The 20,997-nt window shown below is 42.5% G+C and overlaps 1 protein-coding gene across 1 annotated transcript; it reads left to right on the top strand.

Moving 5' to 3' along the window:
• Positions 1–318: 318 nt before the first annotated feature.
• On the top strand, positions 319–1,918 carry LOC147893144 (Transcriptional coactivator/pterin dehydratase). Its single transcript, XM_087387515.1, has 3 exons — positions 319–866; positions 948–1,143; positions 1,390–1,918. The coding sequence occupies exons 1-3, from the start codon at positions 492–494 to the stop codon at positions 1,479–1,481; spliced, it is 663 nt and encodes a 220-aa protein (XP_087243641.1). The 5' UTR covers positions 319–491; the 3' UTR covers positions 1,482–1,918.
• Positions 1,919–20,997: the final 19,079 nt, after the last annotated feature.

Genomic DNA, 20,997 nt, shown 5'->3' with positions numbered 1-20,997 from the left:
AAACATTGGATGAACAAGAAGTGATGGAGAAACCTATATACTTAGTGATGCTCTTGGTAATTATCAATCACCTAGTGTCCACAGTTTTGCTTCCACTTCTTCACAATCACCAGCACAATTCGAATGCAATTTTAACACCCATCACAACTCCCCCAACAAGCTAATGCCTCAGCCAATCATTCTTGGTTATCACTAACCTTGTGAGTAACCTTGTGAAGGTAATAAGGTTGTGGTCATCACAACCATTGGTAGACAAGATGCAGCTCTGGTGATTTACCAATCACAGTGCCGAGAGTTTTACTTCCCACTTCTGCACAATCACCAGCACAATTGTAATGCAATTTTAACACCCATCACGACTCCCCAACAAAACCAATCATTCTTCTTCACAATCACTAGCACAATTGGAATGCAATTTTAACACCAGTAACCTTGACAAGCTAATAAGGTTGTGGTGATCTCAACCATCGGGAGACAAGCAAAGCTTCAGAATGGCCCGAGAGACACTAGCTATGGCTGCAGCATTTGTGACTCTCCCCTCCGCCCCCTACCGCCTCTCGTCGCATTTCCATCATCACCACCTCAGAAAGAGCGATAGATTTCGAAGATTGCAGCTTCCTCTCCATAGATATGGCGGTGGCTCTCTTGTAATGGCAGTAGGAGGCGAACAATTCGGAGCTCGTGACCCCTTCGCTGCGGAAATCGAGAGCAATTTCGCTGATAAAGTGCTTGGCAATCAGAACACCGAGCACATTATTCTCGTCCCCAACGCTGCTGTCCTCAGCCTCGCGGAGCGATCCTGCAAGCCCCTGCTGCCAGGCCAGGGCCCCTTATCTCTGGAGGAAGCGAAGGCTCTGCTCCGAAAGGTGCTTGTCCTTCTTCAATCCTATGTCATCGACGAGCTGAGGCCTCTTTTAACATGGGTTTCTTTCTTGAATGGTAGACAGATCGTCGGATGGAGGATCGTCGAGGGAGAAGCAGGCTTGAAGCTCCAGTGTGAGTGGAAGGTCAAGGACCACGCGGCAGGGCTTGAGCTAATGAATCGACTGTCCTGTGTTGCTGAAGCGGAGGGACAACCCCTGGAACTTAACCTTGATGAAAAGACCGACATGCTTAGAGCCGAACTGTGGACTGAGTCGATAGGTGTGTCCACTTCTCCCTACCTGTTCTCGTTTTCACAAGATGGATCTGCATTTTATTCTTCGCATTTTTTTAAAATCACGATACCTGCAAATGCGACTGCTAAGTGTAGAATGATGTCAACTTAAATTTCCAATTTTAAGCAAGGGGTAGCTTTTAATAATTTGCTGGAGTGCATACTAACGTAAAGGTGAACTTTTCCCCCTAATGTTGAATGAGAAAGTAAAGCTTTCTTTTCGGTTGTCGCAGGTGGTCTTTGTGAGAACGACTTTATTTTGGCGGCCAAGATGGATAAAGTGAAAACTTCTGATTTAGTAAAGAAGAACAGATTCTGGGCATGAACCATCGAAGTTCGGTGCTCAGGGCTTTAGCGAGTTCTCTAGAAGACATTTGTGAAATGAAATTGCATCTGCATTTTTAGCTCTTCGTCCTGTGGATTTGCAGAAGATCTGCCTTTTCTGACTTCATCTCTGATGCTTCATTCTTTGTGACAGCCTACATTTGATCAATAGATATAAGTTTGTAAGCTTCCAATAATTTCTTTTCCTCTTTGAATTGCTAAGTCTGGAAGATATGTTCATAGAAAAAGTAACGCAATCTAACATCTTTTAGAGGGGATCAAAGATTGGAGGTTTGTATAGAAGTATGCAGGCTGCAAATACATTCACAGTAGCCTCAATGTGACATTCTTCAACTTGAGATAACACAGACGATGGGGAAGGTGGAGAGTTCACTGTCCAGAGAAATCTCTTCGGAGACAGCTCCTTCTTTTATGCATCTATGTAGTGCAATACTTTCATTGTCTGGAACCCCTCTCCCGCTGGATTCAAGCAGACTCAGCAAAGTCATGTGAGGCTCCCATATTCATGATGCTTGAATCATAAGGACCATTAGCAGTCACTTTGATGCTTGTGGTAGATTTTCCCAGAGCCATTGTACCGATAAGGATTATCTGAATGTGTAAATGTATGCCTATAGTCCCTAGTTGTTTACTGGTGATTGCTGCTTGTTTTTTTTTTAATTAATTGTGTGATGAGGACCATTAATTTCTGAGAATCTGGACCTCGGTAAGTTCCGAATACAGTTCGCATTTTAATCTCTTCCGCTATTGCCCTTTTTCCAGTTTATTGCATTTGATCCTTGAAGCTGTATTATCGGAAAGCCTCCTTCAAAAGGATCAAAGATCTGAGACCTGGTGTACCAAAGTGAGAAGGATCACAGCAATTGTGTTTGACAAATTTGAGAGAGGCACATGATATGTCCTCTTGAAGGAAAGTGTACCAGGTAGTAGTAGTAGTGAAGAAGGCAGGTTAAATGCATGTGTGACGGGACATAATGTTACTCTAGAGCCTATTTTAGAGTTTTAGGCCCCGGTGGACAAAATAAAATGTTCTGCATGTCCCTTCAGTTTTGGAAATGGAGTCGTCGTTTGTTCACAAGGGGCGGACGAGTTTGTGATAAGTGATAAAATGCTCTTGAACATAGACACCAATCAAAGATGGCATGGTGGTATGGCCTTAGGTCTGCAGTAATGGTGTCATGTGTTCAAATCCTTGCTGGAGCCAATTGTGTTGTTTTTTTGCAGGCGGACAATCTCACCGGCAGCCTCCCAAGGCCTATCATGGAAAACCCATTTCTCGTCCATGACTCAGTGTCCACATCAGATTGCCCCCCGCCAGTCCGTGGATGTGTGTGAAGGGCTTGCAAACCGGTTCTCAAATTTCATTGGTGGAGATGCACTTGTTTACTGACAAGTATGAATCTTACCTAGCAAGAATTTTAAGCATGCTAGTGTTGCATCCTTTCCAATTAGGATTCTCTGACATCGAAAATATGAGTACATACACTCCATATGGTGTTCTACACTTGATTCCTTTATCATCTACCCATAACTACACCCGTTAGGAACATAACGTTCACACCCCTTCAACAAGAAAAAACTAAGGATGAACTTTTGAAATTACTTTCGTAAGGATTTTAGGTTTAGGAAACTTCTTGATTCCTTTCATACATCCAAAGTTTTGAACTAAGGATGGACTTTTGAAATTACTTTCGTAAGGATTTTAGGTTTAGGAAACTTCTTGATTCCTTTCATACATCCAAAGTTACCTTTCAATGTGAAGGAATTGAAGTGTTTGGAATAACCCTTTGAGCAAAGTTTAAGTTACTCATAACTGGACTAAAGCATAGGACAACCAAAGCCTCGAATATATGGAATGACCCTTTGAACAAAATTGAAGTTATGTCTAACTAAAGAGAAACATAGGAGTCCAATCTTGTAGTGTTTGGCATGACATCTGAACAAAGGTGAAGCTACCTTTGATTAAAGTACATCCAAATCCTCGAAGGAGGTGAAGTGTGGAATCCTTCTCGCTTGGAGCTTATTGGCATGTATGTACTAACCTCTTAGAGGGCATTTATGCCTAAGTTTTATTATAACAAGGTATGTAGACCTCTATACTATCTATTAAGGAGGGAGAGAGCCAACCTTGCCACATGTCATCACGAGAGGAGGTAGCCAACTTGCCACGTGTCGAGCTGGGAGGGAGATCTCACGTGACACGTGTCGCGATGGGAGGGTTGAAGGAAGAATGTCAACCATGAATGTAGAGGAGCCATCAGGAGCCGTCACGCCTTCAACGCCATGAATTCGCCCACCTGCGCCTCCCGTCTCCTCCAATGTCCATCACCTCCTCCAGCCTCCATCGCACCTCTCCAGCTTCCTCCCGCTGAGCAACTCCATCTTCAGCCTCTCCAACTGTTCATCCGCCGTCCAGCTCCATCTTAGGCCTCTCCAGCTTCCTGTTGCTTCTCCATATCGATCACCACCTCCAGCTGTTCATCTGTCCAGTGCCATCCCATTGCTTCTCCACCTCGATCGCCACCTCCAGCTTGCTCTGTTGCTCTCCATCTTTGTCGCCACCTCCAACTCCATATTCAGACTCTCCAGTTGTTCATCTGTCCAGCTCCATATCGATGGCCACCTCCAACTATTCATCCGGATGCCCAGCCGCATTCTCTAGCAGCTCCTGCTTGTGCAGCCTTTTGTATCTCTACCCTCTAGAAATATAACGGCCATTCTGAGCTACCGGCAGCTCCTACCTGTGCGACCTCGATCCGCTCCATATCTCGACCTCCAGCAGTGTAAAGCCAGTTCCATCGACCAGCAGCCAGCTCCAAGGACTTCACGTCCTCAATTCACGTACTTTTGTGCCTCTAGCCTCTATCTATAGCATGCATAGAAGTGTACGTGCCATTTTTAGAGAGATAGAGAGATTATGTGTGTATGTGTTAACACCTCTAGCTACGGGTTTTTTTTGTGTGTGTGTGTGTTGAGATGTGCATTTCGAGAGATAGTGTCGTTAGTCATTCGATAAACCCTCCCCCTCCCCCCTCCCCTCTCTCTCTCTCTCTCTCTCTCTCTCTCTCTCTCTCTCTCTCTCGCTATGGTTTTGTGTGTGTGTGTGTGTTGAGACACACATTTCCAGAGGCAGTGGCGTTAGTAATTTGATAAACCGCTTGCCCCCCCCCCCCTCTCTCTCTCTCTCTCTCTCTCTCTCTCTCTCTCTCGCATTCACAAATCTTGCATGGCGCTCACATTCACACACAAATGTAAAACATTATAATCCTTACAAGCTATATGTATATCTAATCAATTGTGTGTGTGTGTGTGTGTGCGTGTATGTGTGTGTGTGTGTATGTGTTAACACCTCTAGCTACGGGTTTTTTTGTGTGTGTGTGTTGAGATGTGCATTTCGAGAGATAGTGTCGTTAGTCATTTGATAAACCCTCCCCCTCCCCCCTCCCCTCTCTCTCTCTCTCTCTCTCTCTCTCTCTAGCTATGGTATTTCTATGAGAGAGAGAGCGAGAGAGAGAGAGAGAGAGAGATGTACAGTTATACGAGCGCCCTTAAGCATCTATCTTCTATCTATTGCCTTCCCTTCCTTGCCTCATCCCATGCTCCTCCAGCACATAACAAAAATCACTTCAAACATCCACTTTGAGACGTAACTGAGCATCATCGGCCCAAAAGTGAAGGAAAAGTAACCCCTCACTCATGGAGGTACATTGGAGGTTTGCGGCATAAAGAAAAAGGTGAGGGAGTGTGATTCAGTTTATGGAATCTAGACCATGGAGGGCCCATGTAGTGAGGCGAAGGGGTGCAATGACTATTTCATTGCATGCACTGAAAACAAAAGAATATGGATTAAATCAAATATAAAGGAAACGGGGAGGGGGGGATAAAGGTATAAGGCATTAGCTTAATTCATACATGGGGGTGTATGTCATTATGTATTTCTATGAGAGAGAGAGAGAGAGAGAGAGAGAGAGAGAGATGTACAGTTCTCTTAGCTTTACTTTTTTTTGGGTTGTTTTTCTTGCAGGTGCTTCATTTTATTGTTGGACTAGCACTAGCTTCTCTCCACAACTTTTGTTTATCTAGGTAGGTGATCACTTTTTTTCCAATTGACATTATGTGTGTGTGTGTGTGTGTGTGTGTGTGTTTTTGCATCTTAAACATTTTCAAAATCATTGAAACCATTCCGATCTGATAATTCATTAATTCTTTGTTACATTCATGAAACCATTTTGATCGTAATTCGTGGACGCTTAGATTCTTGGGAGGGGAAAACTGAACTCAGAACCATCTTTTTTCAAAAAGATAATGGAGGTGAGAGAGAGAGAGAGAAAGAGAGAGAGAGAGAGAGATTTAGAAGCTACATTTTTAAAATCATCCAAACCATTATGATCTTATAGTTTCTAGATGATTATATTATTGAGACGGAAGAACTAAAAGATAATGGAGGCGAGAGAGAGAGAGAGAGAGAGAGAGAGGGAAAATATAATGGTGGACAGAAGTGAATTAAGTTAGTGTATTAGTTAGAGACAAGGCAATGATGGGGTTGGACCAGTAATCATTAAATGTAATTGTATCTTTCGTAGGGGCATCTTGATGACTTGGCAATATGTCTAGAGATAAGCTTGCACTGTCTACCTTAAGTGATCTAATCTAACCTTCATTTTGAGAAGCTAGCCTTGCTTTTCAATTGACTTTGCTTTCTATTTGGAATTCTTTGCTTCCTTAGGACACGTTGTGTGTGTGTGTGTGTGTTTGCATCGTTTAAGACAAGCTGCATTTTCAAAATCATTGAAACCATTCCAATCTGATAATTCATGAATTCTTTGCTTCCTTAGGACACATTGTGTGTGTGTGTGAGAGTTTGCATCGTTTGAGACAAGCTACATTCATTGAAACCATTCTGATCTTATAATTCGTGGATGCTTAGATTCTTGGGAGGGGAAAACTGAACTAAGAACCATGTTTTTTCAAAAACATGGTACATCTCTCTCTCTCTCTCTCTCTCTCTCTCTCTCTCTCTCTCTCTCGCCCAACCTACAGTAGCCCAACCTACAACACAGTTGCACGCTAAACTACCAGCCTTTTCTACAATCCTTTTCTATTGGCTCAGCATGATCTCTTCTATTGTGGACCTTGCTGTGCTGCTCTGTGTGTAGAGCCTCATACCTCAATGCCTGCTTTGTCTGTGCATATCTCTTGGGAGAGGCGAGAGAGAGAGAGAGAGAGGGAAAATATAATGGTGGACAGAAATGAATTAAGTTTGTAGATGATTATATTATTGAGATGGAAGTACTAGAAGATAATGGAGGCGATGATGTGGTTGGACCAGTAATCATTAAATGTAAGCTACATTTTTAAAATCATCCAAACCATTATGATCTTATAGTTTCTAGATGATTATATTATTGAGACGAAAGAACTAAAAGATAATAGAGGCGAGAGAGAGAGAGAGAGGGAGAGAGAGAGAGGGAAAATATATTGATGGACATAAGTCAATTAAGTTAGTGTATTAGTTAGAACAAGGCGATGATGTGGTTGGACCCTAAGTGATCTAATCAACCTCTCAAGGAGAGTAAAGGATTATGTATGTTTCATGTCATATGCATTATAGCCATGAGAAGTAACCTCCAGAGGTGAGGCGATTGGATATCATTAATCATTAAATGTAATTGTATCTTTCCCAGGAGCATCTTGATGACCTGGCAATATGTCTAGAGATAAGCTTGCACCCTCTACCCTAAGTGATCTAATCTAACCTTCGTTTTGAGAAGCTAGCCTTGCTTCTCAATGAGAGTAAAGCATCAAATATGTTTCATGTCATGTGGACTATAGCCATGAGAACTAAGCTCGAGACGTGAGGCGATTGGATGATAGGTGGGGCTACAGAGAGAGAGAGAGAGAGAGAGAGAGAGAGAGAGAGAGAGAGAGAACGAAAGAATATAATGGTAGGGCAGAAGTGAAATAAGGCAAGGCCATGATGTGGTTGGACTAGTAATCATTAAATGTGATTGTATCTTTCCTAGGAGCATCTTGATGACCTGGCAATATGTCTAGAGATAAGCTTGCTCCCTCTACCCTAAGTGATCTAATCTAACCTTCGTTTTGAGAAGCTAGCCTTGCTTCTCAATGAGAGTAAAGCATCAAATATGTTTCATGTCATGTGGACTATAGCCATGAGAACTAAGCTTGAGACGTGAGGCGATTGGATGATAGGTGGGGCTACACCGAGAGAGAGAGAGAGAGAGAGAGAGAGAGAGAGAGAGAGAGAGGGGACGAAAAAATATAATGGTAGGCCAAAAGTGAAATAAGACAAGGCCATGATGTGTTTGGACCAGTAATCATTAAATGTAAGCTACATTTTTAAAATCATCCAAACCATTATGATCTTATAGTTTCTAGATGATTATATTATTGAGACGGAAGAACTAAAAGATAATAGAGGCGAGAGAGAGAGAGAGAGAGGGAGAGAGAGAGAGAGGGAAAATATATTGATGGACAGAAGTCAATTAAGTTAGTGTATTAGTTAGAGACAAGGCGATGATGTGGTTGGACCCTAAGTGATCTAATCAACCTCTCAAGGAGAGTAAAGGATTATGTATGTTTCATGTCATGTGCATTATAACCATGAGAAGTAACCTCCAAAGGTGAGGCGATTGGATATCAGTAATCATTAAATGTAATTGTATCTTTCCTAGGAGCATCTTGATGACCTGGCAATATGTCTAGAGATAAGCTTGCACCCTCTACCCTAAGTGATCTAATCTAACCTTCGTTTTGAGAAGCTAGCCTTGCTTCTTAATGAGAGTAAAGCATCAAATATGTTTCATGTCATGTGGACTATAGCCATGAGAACTAAGCTCGAGACGTGAGGCAATTGGATGATAGGTGGGGCTACACAGAGAGAGAGAGAGAGAGAGAGAGAGAGAGGGGGGGCGGGGGGGGGGGGATGAAAGAATATAATGGTAGGGCAAAAGTGAAATAAGACAAGGCCATGATGTGGTTGGACCAGTAATCATTAAATGTGATTGTATCTTTCATAGGAGCATCTTGATGACCTGGCAATATGTCTAGAGATAAGCTTGCACCCTCTACCCTAAGTGATCTAATCTAACCTTCGTTTTGAGAAGCTAGCCTTGCTTCTCAATGAGAGTAAAGCATCAAATATGTTTCATATCATGTGGACTATAGCCATGAGAACTAAGCTTGAGACGTGAGGCGATTGGATGATAGGTGGGGCTACACCGAGAGAGAGAGAGAGAGAGAGAGAGAGAGAGAGAGAGAGAGAGAGAGAGAGGGGATGAAAAAATATAATGGTAGGCCAGAAGTGAAATAAGACAAGGCCATGATGTGTTTGGACCAATAATCATTAAAGGTATTTGTATTTTTCTTAGAAGCATCGAGCTGGCAGTATGTCTAGAGATAAGCCAACATCCTCTTCCCTAAGTGATCTAATCTAACCTCTTTCAGAAGTTAGCCTTGCTTCTCAAGGAGAGTAAAGGATTAAGTGTGTTTCACATCATGTGCTTTATAGCCATGAGAACTAAGCTCGAGAGGTGAGGCGATTGGATGATAGATGGGGCTACACACACACACACACACACACAGCAAAATATAATGGTGGACAGAAGTGAAATAAGTCCATGATGTGGTTGGATACGAAAGGTCCAAAGTTAATTGTATCTTTCCTAGGAGCACCTTCATGAGTAGACAGTAAGATTGCAGTAAGATTGCTTGGTGATGATCATAGGACTAAGGTATCAGATTTAGGGTTGGGTAGAGGAGGCTAATGCATGGCAAGGGGAGGTTAGGGGGATTTGATTTTTGAAATAGACGCTAGGGCCATGTGCCTTCCATGTCGATTTCTCCTTTTAACATGTCCTATAATTTCTACTTCCTACCACCATATCCTTGGTCACTCTAAGCAACTTACCGCCTTTGAATCGGAAAATATTTGCACGAGTGCTTGGCAAGAGCTCATTCACAAATATCTCGATCCATCCAACTTGATTCCAAATTCTTTGCTGAGAGGAGATGGGCTACAATCTTCGGGTATCTACCTCCTATGCCAATTGATTTTTGCTCATGTTTGTTCTATGGAATCTGTGTGATCCAATTATACAATTGAGCCAATACATACCTGAAAAGGTTGTTATGGATGCAGCTCCAGAAATGGCTTCTACCGTTGTTCCAAATCTTGGGGAGTCAGGTTTCCATGGGCGACAAAGCCTTCGAGCAATGAAGCGAGCTGCAAGGGTGGAGGGCTTTGCAATTTTTGACATTGTGGTGTCATCTTTTCCTGAGCCAAATAGCCTTCATGTGATAAATCAAGTTTTTGCAAGAGCCAAGACTTCAACCCATGGAGCAAATCATGGTCCCAAGTTGCCTTCAAAGCGTTTCAAGTCTAGTCGTGAACATCGCACTGCTAATATAATGAAACGACTTACAAGGGGGAGAGCTTCAACCCATGCAACTGAGCATTCAAATCATTACAATCTTTTAAAGTCCATTCAAGCCATGTGCGAGAATAATAAGGATGCATGTGCCATGAACACACGATATTTGGGCTCTTTGTGGGGAGAAATCCATTTATATGGTGCTGCAGTAATAGCGCAGGGCATGGCAGAATTCCCTGGAACTCTCATTGCAAGGATTTCTCAAATTGAGAATAGCGTTAAGGACTCTAATCAATGGATGCAGCAGATTTTGGGGAGAGGTGGAGGAGGGGCAGTTGTATGTGAGAATGGGTGTAGACTACAAGTTGATAAGCTGAAAGAATAAGTTCAGCTACTGTCCACTGAGGTGTCAATGTTCAAAGTTGGTTTAAATAGGCTAACTGCTTTGATGACCAGGATGAGCCGTAAACTAGAACAGGTCACAACCCGTGACAATTAAGAGACTCCTGAGACTTTTATGTCACTTTTTTTACTGGAATCCCAAATGCTTCTATGGGATTCATGTACTTGGGTTGCCCTTATGTTATTTGGCAAGACAAGTTTGACTCTTGAGACTTTTATGTCACCTTTTATACCGGAATCCCAAATGCTTCTATAGGATTCATGTACTTGGGTTGCCCTTATGTTATTTGGCAAGACAAGTTTTGACTCCTGAGACTTTTATGTCAGTTTTTGTGCTGGAATCCCAAATGCTTCTATGGGATTCATGTAGTTGGGTTGCCCTTATGTTATTTTTGCAAATGATTATATTTACTTTCATTTGACGTATATATGGCAATGGAAGCTAATTTAATTCAATATTTGAATTGCCTATTGTTCCTTCCCATTTTCATTTTATTTAAGATATACTCAAATATTTGTAATTTTTTTGCATCATGTATTCGCATAAATGCTGATGCAATGCTTATACTTTTTTGAGATGGTCAACTTTGAGTTTTTTTAGATATGTTAGCTTTGGTTTTTATGTTTCAAATGATGGTTGCACATATGGTATTGTATTTTGCTCACATGTTGAAAAAATATGAGCATTACTCTTACCAAAGATAGTGAGACACTGAAACTTGGTCATGGGACACTATGAGTTCAATGCATAGATGGTCCGCTCTCAATTTTAGATAGATGGGAAAGGGATGGCTTTGCTAATTAACCTTGCTTCTTGCTTTTCTAAATTATTTTCTTCCTAGGGCACATTTGTTGAGATCCATCAATTTTGTCATGGTTAGGGATGATGCATAAGTTATTTGATTAAGCTATTTTTCAATTTTGAGGAATAGATATTTATGTAGTTGGTTGAGTGGATACAGAAGATGGCAAGACAAATAGAAGAGAGGCTACATTCAATACATTCTCATAGGAGAAGATTGTTGGATTCAACGCGGGCGGCCCGTCGTGCTTATGCTATACAAAGAACAAGGTCTAAAACACAAGGTGCTAGAAGCATGAGGGTGGTTGTGGAATCTATGGGTGTAGAAGTAGGAGTTTGCAATCAACATAATCAGATACATGGATGCAGTAATGTAGCGTGCATTGTGGCTAAAAATACAATGGACCTCAATACTTCAGTAATAGTAGGTAGAGTGCATCAACATGGTTTAGTGATAGGTACACCTACTCAAATGGATTCAACGTGGGCGGCCCGTCATAGTTATGCTATACAAAGAACAAGGTCGAAAACACAAGGAGTTAGAAGCGTGAGGGTGGCTGTGGAATCTATGGATGTAGAAGACGGCCTTCGCAGCCAACAGGACCAAATGTATGGGCACAGTATGACAAAACATGTGTGCCTCAGGAGCTATGGAGCGCTCTAAGGTGGATGGAACCTATGTGGAGACATGATGAAGAGAGTGCTCATGACATGTATCTCAAGTCAATTAGGTTCCAAGATAGATTAGCTTGGACTCATAAAGAGAATCTTGAGATAGTGCAAAGTGCTTGATTGATATTACTTCAAATGAACCTCCCTTTTATAGGTGAGGGTACTTACATCCATTTGCTTGCTCACATGTGGGATATCTCCTCCATGCCATGTGGCAGCTTACCCTTTGCTCATACCTTTGCTCTACAAGTGCTCATGGCACCACAACTCTCAACACCTCCCCTTGGTGCCATGATCCTTTGGCTACTGCAAGGTGGTCAGATGTGAGTTACATTCCATCACCTCCCCTTAGTGCATGCATGCTACTTAAGGTGGTCAAGTGTGGTTTTTACATGTCAATACCTCCCCTGGGTGCTTTCATAGCTACTCTCAGGTGGTCAGGTTTGATTACAAAACATAGGCAAGGTTGGCAAGGTTTTTGCTTTTCATTACATTCCATTGATGTCACCTTTTCGCTCATGGCTTGATGATGACTCGTTTGCTGCTTTGCTTGGTGTAGCTACCTGCATGATGCTTTGTTGTACCATATGCTTTGATGCTTTATGTGTGGATGCCATGCTTTCTGCTATGGTCATCTCATACACTTGTGCTTTTGGCATGCTTTCTACATTCATGCGTTGCTTTTTCATTTGTTGCAAAGGTCTTACCAATTGATTTCTTTCAATATTGGCAGTGTCTAATTGCATACAATGATTCTGACTTGACAGACGCGTAGAGCTCGAAAAGACGATCACTTTTCCTTTTTGGAGCATGTCCAAATTCCTCCTGGATTGCAAGTTATGGCTTGTTGAAGCTTTTGTGAAGAAGAGAGCTTTTGATGATGTGGCACAGAGATTCACATGCTAAATTCAAACTGTGCTTAACAAGAGTGCTGAGTGCTTAGGTGGCACTTTAACTAACCCTGAACTTAATCTAACCATGGGTTAGTGTGGGTTGAGTTGACCAGACTTGGGTTTACTTAACCATTGACCAAGCTAAGTTACATTTAACCATAGCTACATCTTATCTTGCCACGTGTCTTTTCCATTTACTGCCACGTGTCTCTTGTAGAAACCTTAGGAAAAATGAGAGAGAAACTTGGAATCTGCTACGACGCTCGACGCGGTGGAGATTCGGAGAAGGCGACGTTGTTTCGTTGACGGAAGCTTTTTCATTGGGTATGGAGGCAGCTTCGCTCCTTCATTTCCCCTCGCCATCGACACTCTCCCTTCTGCTCCGTAAGCCCACGCCTTCATCTCGGTCTTCTCCCTTACCTAGCATGTCGCATAGCCATCCGGTGGCTCGAGCTGCTGCCGGTTCTCGAGATTCAAAATCGATGGCAACAGATTGCCTCACGCCTGAGCTGCAGAGAACTTGCAGCAATGATTGCAAAGGAGGAGATGGAGAGCCGTTTGAAGGAGTTTTAGAGCATGTCCCTTCGCCCAGTTTGTTTTAGCAAAAAAGGGAGATGTAGAAGCGGGCAATCGGAGGTCCCGTCATTTGCTGTCAGTCCACCTCGCTGGCTGTTGAAGCAGGTCGAGGCTCCTTTGTTGCTGGGTGTGTCGTGGAGGTCGTAGGGAGCCTAAGATGATCGCTATGCTCGTTGTCTCGCTGCTGTCGGTGCTGTAGGAGGAGCCGCTGCTCACATCGGTTCTTTTGCTTTTGGAGCTACTAGTCCCGTTCGTGGGTGCTCAGGCTGAGAAAGTCGCTAGGCTGCAGATATGGAGCTGTGGGGCAACGCACGTTGGGAGCCAGATATGGCAATCGAGCATGGCTGTAGACAGAGTGGCTTGGGCTATATTGCGTTGTAGGTGGAGCTGTCGTCACACCGTTGTGGAAGCTACCTTGAGGTCAACCTTGAGCAAATGGTTACTACAGATGGTCGTGGCAATCGAAGATCCAACGCGCATGCATACGAGTCCTTCACGAGGGTGGAAGAGCTATTTTGGCTAGTTGCAATTGCAGATGGAGTCGCTGGAGCTAAATCGCCCGCTGTTGGAGAGGCAGTCTTTGTGGCTGGCGATGGCTGAAGCGGCTGGCTTGTTGAGATAGCTACTGGGCTAGTTGATAAGCTTGCAGAGATAGCGCTTGGCGGCTTCAAGGCTAGAAGCCTCAGCTGGTCGACTAGTCGATTTGGAGCACTGGAATAACAATAGATAGGAAACTTTTCTCACAACTCTCAACAAACTGAACAATGAGAGACTCTCTTTCTCACAATCTCTCTCTAAGAACAAGAAGAAGAACAACTCCCCATTGATCGATCTCACAAAATAGATCTCTAAAAGGAACTCTCTCTCTCTCTCTTCAAGAATGACGGAAATATCTCAAAGCAATGTGAGACGGAGTTCTCTCAATCCAAAAACTAAAACTAACCTAGGAGAAAACATGTGCTCCTAAGGCAAGCCTACAACTAATCTAGGAGACTTGACCTAAACTCTGATACCATGACAAAACATGTGTGCCTCAGGAGCTATGGAGCGCTCTAAGGTGGATGGAACCTATGTGGAGACATGATGAAGAGAGTGCTCATGACATGTATCTCAAGTCAATTAGGTTCCAAGATAGATTAGCTTGGACTCATAAAGAGAATCTTGAGATAGTGCAAAGTGCTTGATTGATATTACTTCAAATGAACCTCCCTTTTATAGGTGAGGGTACTTACATCCATTTGCTTGCTCACATGTGGGATATCTCCTCCATGCCATGTGGCAGCTTACCCTTTGCTCATACCTTTGCTCTACAAGTGCTCATGGCACCACAACTCTCAACACAGTAATGTAGCATGCATTGCTGAAAATACAATGGACGTCAATACTTTACCAACTGTAGATAATGAGCATGAACATGCTCCAGTAATAGGTACAACTACTCAAATGGATTCAATGCGGGCGGCCTGTCACGTTTATGCTATACAAAGAACAAGGTCGAGAACACAAGTTGCTAGAAGCATGAGGGTGTTAATGGAATCTATGGATGTAGAAGTTGGCCTATGCAGAGAACAGAATCAAATGCATGGGCACAGTAATGTAGCATGCACTGCTAAAAATACAATGGACCTCCATACTTCACCAATAGTACGTAATGATCATGAACCTGCTCCAGTAGTATGTACAACTACTCAAATGGATGCAACTAGGGATGCTACTCATTTAAGAGCCCGAAGGCGTGTTGTTCACAACAGGGCTGTGATTTCGGGTGCAGGGGGGAGCCTCTCTATCTTGCATACTTTTCCGTTAAGGGAAAATGTAGAGCATCCATCTTTGTATCCATCGGTCTTCAATGCTCCTTGTTCATGCACTCGAATCCATGGATCATACATGCAGCTTTTGCCAGGCTCAATTGTGGAAACAAGAGACGCGAATGCATATGCATCAAGTTGTGGGCAAGCACTATTACAAAGTTGGTCGTGTGTCATTGTTGCCGTTAGAAGAGCCACAAAGATTTTGAGAGTTCTACTGCATGGACATGATGCTAGAAGCAGACTGTTTAAGAAAAACATTAGGGCTTATAATAGTGCCATGGCATTTGTTTCATTGGGAGCCCATGTTGATCAAATGTTTCGTGGGTATGGGGGTATACAAAACTTTCGGGTCCATGGTAGTGTGTATCATCGGGTTGGAAATTTGTTGCCCGATGAGGCTAGGCAAGAGATGCCACGTTTTGCATAGTTGTACGTGTATGACACTGATCATGAACTAGACCATCGTTTACATGGGATGCCTAGTTTGGATCCAGGCATTTTGGAGTTGTTGCAAACGATGATGCACGAGTGCAATCCATATGCCAGTGCATTGATGGCTATTGGGCAAGTGCTAAGAACAAATCCACATACAAACCTGAGGATGGTTATTTGTGAGAGCCCCTCCACCTCAAGGCAGTACTTGGCTCCTATGGCTAGCGAGGTTGCTGCAATCATGCCAGGACAAGGGGATGACTTCGATATTGGAAATCGGGACATTCAGATTTTTAGCCACAATGGGTTTGTGTGTAGAATATCTAATTTGCACCGATCATACATGCCTCTCATGTATGTTCTTTTGTTCCCTCGGGGAGAAGATGGTTGGCATCCATATATCCCATATAGTGATGTTCCTAATCACACACCATTGCACGAGATATGTGGACAGAGTTGTGTCACCTACAGACAATACTACGCATATCGTTTGCAAGTGAGATATGATACAAATGCATGTCTTTTGCATGGGGGTAGATTGCTGCAACAATACATGGTTGATGCCTACAGTAGCATGGAAGAGTCCAAGTTGGTGTGGATACGAAACAACCAAGCTTCCCTACACACTGAAGTCTATCAAAGGTTGATTGACATGGTGAATACAGCTGATGGGACACGTACTATGCTTGGCAATGCTGCAGGGCGTAGGGTGGTGTTGCCTTCTTCTTTTACGGGAGGGCCTCGGTATATGTGCCCAGCTATACCAAGATGCTATGGAAATTGTCAGAAAAAGGGGCAAACCTGATTTATTCATAACATTCACCTGTAATCCCAAATGGCCTGAAATATCTATAGCTTTGTTGCCGGGGCAAACTGCACAAGACCATCCAGATTTGATAGCCCATGTGTTTTTCCAAAAGCATAAGGACATGATGCAGTCAATTACAAAACATAATTTGTTTGGGAAGGTGGCTAGATATGTGAGTGTCATAGAGTTTCAAAAGAGAGGTCTGCCACACTCACACATATTGTTGATATTAGAAAGTGGTTTCAAACCCATGGAGATCGATCACTATGACCGATTAGTGTGTGCGGAGTTGCCAGATAAGGCTATGTTCCTGGAGTTGCATGATATTATTGGGCAATGTAATGTCCATGGTCCGTGTGGTGCACTAAATCCATCTGCAGCTTGCATGGTTGATGGAAAATGCATTCGTCATTATCCACGTGGATTCTCACAGATGACTACTGTTGGCAACGATGGCTATCCAGTTTACATGCATCGTGATGATGGTAGAAAGATACAAGTGAAAGGGGTTGTGATTGATAATCGTTGGATTGTGCCATTTAATCCTTTCCTCTCCGTGAAGTACAAGGCCCACATAAATGTTAAAATATGCTCCACAATCACTGCAGTTAAGTATTTGTATAAATATGTGTACAAAGGTCATGACAGAGCCATTATCAAGATGCAGCTAAATAATGCAGGAGAGCAAGGGCATTTGCACAACATAGTTGACGGTGGCATTGATGAGATTAGTAGTTACTTAGATGCACGTTACGTGTCAGCATCAGAACCATGTTGGCGGATTTATGAGTATGCCACGCACGATGAAAAACCCGATGTGCAAAGATTGCAGGTTCATCTTCTGATGTGCAATAACGTCATCTTTCGAGATGATGATGATTTGCAAAATGTTATAGGCAGGGAACAAAATCAAAAGACCACCCTCACAGAATGGTTCACTTATAATCAGTTGCAATATGATGCAAGCAACTTGCTGTATGCTGACTTGCCAGACAAGTTGGTTTGGAACAAAACCAGTAAGCGGTGGAGTAGAAGACAAAAGGGGAATACCATAGGTCGGATGTACAATATTTCCCCCTATTGGTTTTTTGTGAGCCAACGTCTCCTCGACTTTTGTGGAAAAATTTTTCCCTTGAGCTTTCGGATGATTTTTTTAATATATTGGAATCAAGTATGGGGAATTTAATTGGTCATCATGAACTAGCAATAAAGAAGGTTGTATTGCACTTGGAGCACATTCTTTAACAACATGGGCGAAGGTTGGCTGAGTTTGACGGAATGCCTGTTGTAGATAGAACATCTTTGTCAGAAGATGGAAATGGCTTATTGCAAGAAGAAAGAATGTTTGATTGTATGAAAGAAGCACAAACTGCCCAACAAATGGAAATGTCCTTGAATCACTATCAACGTGCTGCATTCGATCGGATTTTGGCAAGGGTCTATGGAGATGGTGGTGAGGTCTTTTTTCTCGATGGTATAGGAGGGTCTGGAAAGACCTTTCTCTACAATTGCTTGCTCTCTCGATTGCATGGGGAGGGGCTCATCGCTTTGGCATGTGCATCTTCTGGGATTGCTACATTGCTACTAGCCAATGGACGCACGGCACACTCATGATTCAAGATACCGTTGGAGCTGGATGGTACTAGCAGTTGCAATATTAAGGTTAATAGTCAACTCGCAGATGTTTTGAAGATGGCTAGGCTGATAATATGGGATGAGGCACCATGACTCACCGGTTTGCTTTCGAGGCACTAGACAGAACTTTGCAAGATATCATGTCCAATGAGCAACTTTTTGGTGGGAAGGTGGTATTGTTGGGGGAGGATTTTAGGCAAGTCTTGCCAGTTCTTCCAAAGGCAGGACGAGAGGACATTGTCAATGCTACCTTATGCCACTCAAGGATTTGGGGTCGTACTACAGTATTGAAGTTGACGCAGAATATGGGGGTCCTTCGGAATGGTGATAATTGTGCTGAGCAAGAGTTCATGCAATGGGTTCTGGACATTGGCAATGGGATAAATAGATGTACAAAAGAAGATATTGTTGTGATTCCATCGCATATGCTTTTAGAGACAAAGTCCATGGAAGGCCTCATTGGATGGGTGTATCAAGGGCTTGCAACTGTTTTGGACTGTGCACCATACTTTCGAGAGCGCGCTATTCTTGCACCTCGAAACATCGAGGTTGATGCAATTAATGCTATGGCATTGAAGGCAATGCCCGGTGAGGAAAGGGAGTACCTAAGTGTAGACTCAGTGGACAGCTTAGGGGGAGATTCCTTTTTGTTTGCAGTCGAGTATTTGAACAGTCTTGATCTTGGTGGTGGATATCCCCTGCATCGGTTGGTTTTGAAAAGGAATGCTCCTATAATTTTGTTGCATAATTTGAATCCTCGCCAGGGTTTGTGCAATGGGACACGGTTGATATGCAAAGAGTTTCACACAAAAGCGTTAGAAGCTGAAATCATTACTGGTAACAATGCTGGTGATAGAACGTTTATTCCAAGGATAACATTCATTCCCACCAACCTTAAACTTCCATTCGACATGAGGAGATGGCAATTTCCTATCCGATTGGCATTTGGCATGACAATCAATAAGTCACAGGGCCAAACATTGTCAGTTTTGGGGTTGTACTTGGCGACACCGGTATTCAGTCATGGCCAATTATGTGGCATTTTCACGTATCCGAGCATCAAACGCTGTTAAGGTTTTCAATTCACAGAGTGCGTCTAATGCCAGGGGTGAGGAGATGGATAATACTTCTACCACAAATGTTGTGTACAAGGAAGTTTTGCAATTGGCAACAGCAAGAGCCTAGGAGTATGACATTGCTCTTTCAAGCCCTCCTCAGACTTTCTTGGGTGGAAAACCTTCATTTCGGTAATCTTTGTATAGCTTTTTTTAAGTTCTTTCAATATTCGAACTATCATAGGTCTTTGGGAATGTTGGCTATTTATACAAAGATGAAGTGAGACGTAATATTTCATGACTTTGTCCTTGATAATGTTTGGATTTCATTTTTCATTTGAGTTATGGGTTTGCAATACACTACAGGCTATTTTCTCTTCAAAGCCTATTGTTTTTTTCCAGTATATGTAGATTGACACGTGCATTCTTTTTTTGCAATGTGATAGGATGTCTAGGCAGTTCACATTTGTCACCGAAACAAGAGCACAAGTGCAAGGTACATAGTTGCTTGACAACCATGTTTTATGTTGACACGTTTAATAGTATAGTCACTCACTTTTTAGAAAATTGTAGATCCTGCAGGCTGGGGATCTCTGGAGAGCACGCAACTATTGTTGGATTTGCTTGAGCTGGAGAGCTACCTTGGGTAAGAACTGTGTACATTGTTTAATGCTTTATTTTTGTTAAAACAAAAGTTTTTTTGGATTATATTTGAGTGGGAAAACATGCTATTGTTTGTCTTTTAGGACTGTTCCTAATTCAAGGTTTCTAATGAATCTCCACATCCACAATCCTTTGGATGGACGAGTCCATTTGGGATATTACGCTGTCCTAGCTTGCCGGCTTCATAGGGATGATGGACCACAGACCATCACTATTCACTGGCTGGGATACTATGAATGTGTGCGGACATGAATTTTCTATCAAGGGCAAAATGGGGACTACACGTACACCTCTGCAGCATTGTTGACAACCCTTTGCGTCTGAGTAAGTACTCTAAAGAATGAGTTGGGTTTTACCAACATACATGTATAAAAGTTTTATGGCTCAATAATTATAGTTCCTAAATTATCTTTCTATGTGATGCTGGTCCAGATATGATTGTTGGTACTCTGTTGTATGTTCGTAGCCACGGTGGACGCGGCGGATGTGGTGGACATAGAGTGAATGGCTGTCGCAGGCTTTTCCCTGCAGTACATGGCTGCAGACTTTTCCCTTAGGGATGTTTGTGTGTGTATTGTAGATTTTGTATGTTCAGTTATGACTTTATTTTGCGGCTGTGTATTTGGATATATTAATCAGTTCTTTGATGTAGCTATTGCATGTTCAGACATGTGACTGCACTTTTGGATGTGATATTTTTGAAGTACTCTGTCATAGAGAATTTTTTTTTTGGACGTCGTGGATATGAAGTACATGGCTGGCACAGGCTTTTCCCTATAATACATGGCCACAGACTTTTTCCTTTAGGGATGTTTGTGTGTCTATTGTAGATTTTGTATGTTCAGTTATGACTTTGTATGCGGATGTGTATTTGAACATATCAATGAGTTCTCTGGTTCCACTTTCAGATGTAATATTTTAAAGTACTATGTCATAGACTTTTTTTTTTGTTAGAATATGTTGCTGGTTTCAAACATTTTAGCATCTTGAGACCTGGCAGAGTGGGTCGCTAGCCCATCGTAGATGGGTCAGGTTACTCAAAAGAGTTTCACACGAAAGTGTTAGAAGCTGAAATCATTATTGGTACCAATGCTAGTGATAGAACATTTATTCGAAGGATAACATTCATTCCGACTAACCTTAAACTTCCATTCGACATGAGGAGATGACAGGAGCGCAGGTGCAATGTACATAGTTGCTTGACAACCACATTTTATGTTGACATGTTTAATAGTATAGTCACTCACTTTTAGAAAATTGCAGATCTTGTGGGCTGGGGATCTCTGGAGAGCACGCAACTGTTATTGGATTTGCTTGAGCTAGAGAGCTACCTTGGGTAAGAATCGTGTACATT

Source organism: Dipteris shenzhenensis, chromosome 16, assembly GCF_047967505.1.
Source record: "Dipteris shenzhenensis isolate YYH24624 ecotype China chromosome 16, Dip_SZ_1.0, whole genome shotgun sequence".
In the NCBI taxonomy this organism is placed as follows: domain Eukaryota; kingdom Viridiplantae; phylum Streptophyta; class Polypodiopsida; order Gleicheniales; family Dipteridaceae; genus Dipteris; species Dipteris shenzhenensis.
This window is presented reverse-complemented; position numbering and strand designations above follow the sequence as displayed.